Raw genomic sequence first — 7,500 nt, 5'->3', positions numbered from 1 at the left:
CTCGGAGATGTTCACACCCAGGTATTTGAAGCTGCTCACTCTCTCTACCGGTGTCCCGCTGATCATGAGAGGGGAGTATGACCGATGCTGTCTCTTCCTGAAGTCCACAATCAGTTCTTTGGTCTTGTTAACATTCAGAGAGAGACAGTTGTCCTGGCACCATGATGTCAGTTGCTCCACTTCGTCCAAGTATGCCGTCTCATTGTTGTTGGAGATGAGACCCAGGACAACAGTATCATCAGCAAACTTGATGATAGAGGTGGAGCTGTGTGTGGACAAACAGTCATGGGTGTAGAGAGAGTAGAGCAGGGGACTCAGCACACAGCCCTGTGGAGCTCCAACACTCAGGGTGATGGAGGTGGAGGTGAACTGGCCTACTCTCACCGCCTGGGGTCTGCCAGTGAGGAAATCTTCAACCCAGAGGCAGAGAGAAGAATTCAGGCCTAGATCCAGGAGTTTGTGTGTTAGCTTAATGGGAACTATGGTGTTAAAGGCTGAGCTATAGTCAATAAATAGCAGCCTGACATAGTTCCCACTTTTGCTGTCGATGTGAGTGAGGCAGGAGTGAAGGACGTGAGAAATGGCATCTTCAGTCGATCTATTGGGACGATAGGCAAACTGAAGAGGGTCCAAAGTGTCAGGAATGGAGGAGCAAATGTTGTTTTTAATGAGTCTCTCAAAGACCTTCATGACTAAAGATGTGAGAGCCACTGGACGATAGTCATTTAGGCAAGAGGGTTTACTGATCTTAGGTACAGGGATGATGGAGGATCGTTTGAAGGAGGTGGGGACAACAGATGTAGCAAGGGACTCGTTGAATATGGATGTAAAGAGCCCTGCGAGCTGATCAGCACAGGACCGCAGAACACGACCTGAAATACCATCCGGCCCAGCAGCTTTCCTGACATCCACACGTTTGAGTGCCCTCCGAACCTCGTCCTCCGAGACAGAGATCACGTGACCGTTGCTGCTCTGAGGGACTCTCTCTGACGCGTCACTCGCCGGAGTCGCGCTGCCGCGATTACCATCAAAGCGAGCGTAGAAAGAGTTTAACTCGTTCACCAGTAACGGATCAGCTCTCACCTCTGCAGAGGATTTAGTTCCAAAAGCACAGATGGTTCTCAGTCCCTGCCACATCCGCCGGGAGTCGTTGAGTTGGAAATGAGATTCCACTCTGTCTTTATAGCGGAGTTTTGCGGCTTTAACGGCGCGCCGGAGGGCGTAACATGAAGCTTTGTACTCCCTCATATCCCCCGTTAGGAGACCGGCATTGTAAGCGGTGGTGCGCGAGTTTACTGCAGTGCGAATTGAACTGTCCACCCACGGTTTCTGATTAGGGAAGGACGTTATAGTTATTGTTTGTGTAGCTTGCTCTGTCAGTGTGTTAATAAAGCAGAGCGCCACTTCTGTGAACTCGCTGACGTCCTCAGAACTCGCGCGGAACATGTCCCAGTCGACGTCATCAAGAGCTGCCTGTAGCGTGATCTCTGAATGGGATGACCAGCGTTTGACTTCCCTCCTCACCGGGGGCTCTTGAACGAGCCTTTGTTTATATTCCGGTGTGAGGAAAATGGCGGCATGGTCCGATTTGCCAAAAGCTGGCTGTGAACGAGCTTTGTAGGCGTTCTTAAACGGAGAGTAGCAATGATCCAGTGTGTTTGCTCCTCGTGTGGGACAGGAGACATGCTGGTGAAAGTTTGGCAATACTTTCTTTAGGTTTGCTTTGTTAAAATCACCCGCGACGATGAAAGCAGCGTCGGGGTGTTTGTTTATGAAGCCGCTGGTCACATCATGGAGGGCAGATAAAGCCAGCCCCGTGTCTGCTTGTGGTGGAATATAAACGGCAGTGGAGATGACCGAGGAAAACTCCCTCGGTAGGTAGAAAGGCCGGCACATGATAGTTAAATGTTCCAAGTGAGGCGAGCAGGATCGCGAAAGAATGGAGATGTTCCTAGGATCGCACCATTTCTTGTTTATCATGAAACACACTCCACCGCCTTTAGATTTCCCGGCCTCGGCTGTTCTGTCCATCCGAAAAACAGAGAAGTTCTCGGACGGCGTCACGGCTGTATCCGGGACCGCTGGTGTGAGCCATGTTTCGGACAGACAATAGATGTTGCAGTCTCTCATGTCCCGTTGAAAACTTATCCTGGCTCTAAGATCGTCCATCTTATTCTCCAAGGATTGGACATTTGCGAGCAAAATGCTCGGGAGAGGAGGACTGAATGCTCTTTTTCTCAGTCTGTTGCGGATCCCAGCGCGTTTCCCGCGGTGTTTTTTGAATCTTCGCCGTCGACTCGAGTGGCCATTGTTCAACTCGGCGTCCCGGCGAATCTCAGATGGAAGATTGGAGAAAGTGTCCTGAAACAGGTCAGTGTAGCGGTAACCAATTTCCAGAAGTGTTTTGCTGTCGTAACAGATCAAAGCAGATGATCCGTTGGAAAAAATAGAGAGTAAAAGAGAGTAGAATAATAAATAAAAGCAAAGTCTTAGCGGAGCGACCTGAACGGCGACCGAGCACGGCGGCGCCATCTTGACAAATCGTAGTGTGTTGAAAAGAGTTTTCCAAAGATTCCCGGATGGTTTACTATTTCCGGTCAGAATCCGGAGTGCAGATCGATGCTCCCTCTAACGGCTGATATTGCCCACAACCCATTGCGAGATGGACGAGGATTCGATTAGAACTACAAATGCGGATAAAAAGTGTTAAAAAACTACAAACATGACGGTTACGTGAGTCTGACGGTTAAGTAGAGAGGATTAGATAAGGTGGTTTGAGTGAGCAATTATCAGTATTTAACCTGACGAAAAGATATTTATTCAATATTATCCACATTATATTTCACCTGCAGCAGCATTGAGAACTTTTGTAATGATACGTTTGGCCATTAACTTTGCAAACACATGAGAGGAGTCTAAAGACCCACGAAAGGCAGATCAACGAGCGACTACATTTCTCTCCGATCCGGTAGGAAATTAAATTTAAAGTGGGGGATTTTAACTGTGACGATGATTGACAGTTTAACCGGTGACGGGACGCACGTAACAGAGTCCGTTAAAGATGACGAAGTAGTATGTCCCAAAGCTTGCATACTCTTCTGCTACACACTCAAAAGTATGTACTTTTTCTTCACAAAAAGAGTACATACTTTTAGGACGTAGTATAAGTAGGCGAATTGGGACGCAGCCATAGTGTCCGTGTTGCCAGATTGGGCGGTTTTGAATTTTATTTACGGGTAAAAATGGGCTTGGGCGGGTGGACAAAATGTGGGCTAGTTTGAGGAATGACATCATCGTGTATATACTTTCAATTTTAAATGTCTGTGGAGGAGCTCAGACCATTTGAAAGCTCTACTTTCAGGAGATATGCATCACTTTGGCATTTGTTTTACACAAAGTAACTTATTTACACTAAATTACTGTGGTACCATTTCCGCCTGGATTTGGCCGACCCAAATTGAAAAGCTTCCCATACACACATACAGTGGTCTAAGTTCAAAATGTTGGTGTCATTTTACAGGAAACCCTTTGAAGTTACATAAAACACTGCTAAAAGTGATAAACATGTGAGTATAGGTTGTCTGAGCTGTAATTGCACTTAAAGGGTTAGTTCACCCAAAAATGAAAATTCTGTCATTAATGACTGACCCTCAGGTCGTTCGACACCCGTCAGACCTCTGTTCATCTTCAGACACAAATGAAGATATTTTAGTGTAAAGCTGATGCTCTGAAAGGCCTCCATTGGCTCAATGCACTTTACACTCTCAAGACCCTTAAAAGACACTAAAGACGTCGTTACAAAGTCCATCTCACTACAGTGGTTCTACAATAACTTTATGAATCGGCGACAATAGTTTTTGTGCGCAAAAAAACCCTAAATAACGACTTATATAGTGATGATGATTTCAAAACACGGCCTCATGAAGCTTCGAAGTGTTATGAATCATTGAGTCGAATCAGCAGTTTGAATCGCCAAAGTTCAGCAGTTTGACACGCGATCCGAATCATGATTCGGCTCACTGATTCATAACGCTTCGAAGCTTCATGAGGCCGTGTTTTGAAATCGTCATCACTATATAAGTCGTTATTTAGGGTTTTTTTGCGCACAAAAACTATTCTCGCCGATTCATAAAGTTATTGTAGAACCACTGTAGTGAGATGGACTTTGTAATGACGTCTTTAATGTCTTTTAAGGGTCTTGAGAGTGTAACGTGCATTGTGTCAATGGAGGCCTTTCAGAGCATCAGATTTAAACTAAAATATCTTAATTTGTGTCTGAAGATGAACGGAGGTCTTACGGGTGTCGAACGACATGAGGGTCAGTAATTAATGACAGAATTTTCATTTTTGGGTGAACTAACCCTTTAAATTGCACACAAAATGATGTTTTTCTGAAAGTTAAGTCACCGGTTAGTTTCCACCTGGACATTTTAATCATATTTGCTAATTATCTTTAATGTCCCAGCCAACATTTATATGTGGGCCCATATAGGATTGTCCGCGGGTTCCATAATGGCCCCATGTAAATTGCCAAGATGGATGGATTTCAGATAGGATGGCACTTGCCACTAGATGGGACCCAAGTTGGCAACATGCACAAGACCCAGCTTTGCCCTATTTTGATCAACATTATGTTTTAAGGAGATAACATGGTACTTATCAACCTTGATTGGTATGGCAATACAATTCTATCACATTATTTTGTAAGTAAAAATGTTCTGCGTTTTTTTTCTTGGAGTGGGCTGGTTTTGGAGAGCTTTTGGGCTGGGAATCGTCGACCCAATCTGGCAACACGGCATAGTGGGCTGACAGTATGTTGCTGTCTGGGGTGTAAGTTAAAAAAACAACAGCATTGTAATTCACTGCTGACCACACAGAGCATTTCCCATCAGTCGCTGCTGTAGACACTCATTTCCTTACCATCTGTAGAGCCTCAACGCTGGTCTTCTTCGCCTCTTTCGCCACCTTATCAGCCTCGTCGATGTAGTTCTTGATGTTGGTGTACGCTTTGAAAGCAGCGGTGGCGTTGAAGGACAGGTTCTTTGCCTCAGCCAGAATACTACAGAAACCACAAACACAGGTTAAGATCGGTGAAAGAAGACAAAAAAACTCAAACAAACTATGAACTTTTATAGTGACCCAGACAGATCTGGAACATGTGTATTCAACACACACTCTCTGCGGAGTGGAGCTGTAAGGTTAAAGGAACACTCCACTTTTTTTGAAAATAGGCTCATTTTACAAGTCCCCTAGAGTTAAATAGTTGAGTTTTACCGTTTTTTAATCCATTCAGCCGACCTTTGTATCTGGCGGTAGCACTTTTAGCATAGCTTAGCATACATCATTGATTCTAATCAGTCCATTAGCATCTCATTCAAAAAATGACCAAAGACACTTTCAATATTTTTCCTATCTAAAACTTGACTCTTCTACAGTTACATCGTTTGCTAAGACCAACTGAAAATGAAAAGTTGCGATTTTCTACACCTATATGGCTAGGAACTACTTTCTCATTCCTGCGTAATAGTCGCGGATCTTCGCGGCCATACCATGGCTGCAGCGGCGCAATGATATTACAGCGCCTGAAAGTAGCCCAGCTCGGTAACTTTCAATGTGACCGGCACTAAGTTCGTGTAGTTGCAGAGAAAGTTTCAGGCTTGCAGCCGACAAATTGTGTTGTGGATTTAGCTGTGTGATTAGCCATGGTTCTGTGTGTTGTAAAGCGCTGTGATAATAAGTCGAAGGTGTAACTACCACCATGTTTCACAGAATACCAACAAATCATTGCGCTGCTGCAGCCATGGTACGGCCGCGAAGATCCGCGACTATTACGCAGGAATGAGAAAGTAGTTCCTAGCCATATAGGTGTAGAAAATCGCAACTTTTCATTTTCAGTTGGTCTTAGCAAACAATGTAACTGTAGAGTCAAGTTTTAAATAGGAAAAATATTGAAAGTGTCTTTGGTAATTTTTTGAATGAGATGCTAATGGACTGATCAGAATCAATGATGTATGCTAAGCTATGCTAAAAGTGCTACCGCCAGATTCAAAGATCGGCTGAATGGATTCAAAAACAGTAAAACTCAACTATTTAACTCTAGGGGACTTGTAAAATCAGCCTATTTTCAAAAAAAAGTGGAGTGTTCCTTTAATGCTTTATTGCATCACCTATAAAAACAGATCTGGAACATGTGGATTCAACACGCATCCGGCCGGATCGGGGACGACAGTATGGTGCTGTCTGCGGAGTGGAGCTGTAAGGTTAAAGCTTTATTGCATCACCTATAAAAACCCCTACACTAAACCTAACCGATAGTGTTAACAAAAGCAAACAAGTCTTTGAGCTGTTTTATCATGACGCTTCACATCACCAGAGCAAATACTGAGCATGTTTAAAAGCCAAACATATGATTAACATATGATCCAAATATTAGTTAATCATGCACTCCCATAAAAGTGTTTTGAGCTCATAACAGAGCAGGGTCAGAAAGGATCTCCTCCATTAAGAACCGCATGGAATTGCTTTGGTGGCATTTTTCGATCTTTTCTCCAGTCGGTGCGACTAAATTTTATTAGAGGTTGTTAGCGCCCAACTGATGAGAGCTGTATTTCTGTTACATATGAGAAACAGCAAACGAAAGTGAGACTAAACCGCACTACTCGTTTGAGCTGAGCAGCGCAAGCCGTTTTGGTGGTGGTTTGAGGAGATTCCCCCCTTCTATATGTAAAGCGCTTCGAGTGCCTAGAAAAGCGCTTTATAAATGTAACTAATTATTATAACATCACTGCGAGATCTAGCGAGAAGCCTTCAAATTCAGCTCTGAGTTCTGTGTTATAACCCAGATCAGATCACACAGAGCTGACGTGGAGACCAGGAGAAACATTGAGCCATGAGCGAACAAGTTATAGAAGGCTTTTCACTCCACAAATCACCAACATTCACCATGGATTTAATGTGGTAACGCTCACTGTAACCATGGGATTGTGGCAGAAATATTCATCTCAGGGTTCAACCTTTTGAGAGTGAAATTCAAACACTTTTCAAGAGTTTCATACTTTTTTCAGCCCTTCAGAGCTCTAAATAACATCACATTTTAATGTTATTCTTAATGCAATGATGTAGAAAAACTAACACCTTGTGGCAAACAAACACTTTTATTTACCGCAGGAGCGGTTCTAGGATTTTCATTTTAGGGGGGCTTAGCTCCCAGTGAGGGTATTTTAGGGTCCAAATTGCGCTATTAACTAGTAGCTTACTAACATGCATAGCCATAGGATGGCTATTTATTAATACTTATAAAGCAATACTTATAAAGCTCCCCTGAGAAAATGTGTATTTCTCTGATCTACATAAGTGCATTTTAAGATGTTCTGAAGGCCAAAAAATTAGATAAGAATAGCTTGAAAACCATGTCACTGGGCAGTAGATTATTTGTCTTTCTTATCTCCCATCTCTCTTTTTCTCTGTTTTTATCTTGCTCAGTCTCTTCCCCTCCTAACG

General features: G+C 43.6%; 1 protein-coding gene across 1 annotated transcript in view; it reads right to left on the bottom strand.

Moving 5' to 3' along the window:
* The window catches only part of lama2 (laminin, alpha 2), a 149,735-nt gene that overhangs the window by 39,531 nt on the left and 102,704 nt on the right, over window positions 1–7,500 (bottom strand). The window contains exon 28 of the mRNA XM_079831286.1: window positions 4,921–5,059. Within this exon, the coding sequence (XP_079687412.1) occupies window positions 4,921–5,059 (139 nt within the window). The remainder of the gene's footprint in view (window positions 1–4,920; window positions 5,060–7,500) is intronic.

Source organism: Gobio gobio (assembly GCF_949357685.1).
Source record: "Gobio gobio genome assembly, chromosome: 12".
NCBI lineage: Eukaryota > Metazoa > Chordata > Actinopteri > Cypriniformes > Gobionidae > Gobio > Gobio gobio.
Note: the sequence above shows the minus strand (reverse complement) of the source record. Positions and strands in the feature narration are given on the sequence as shown.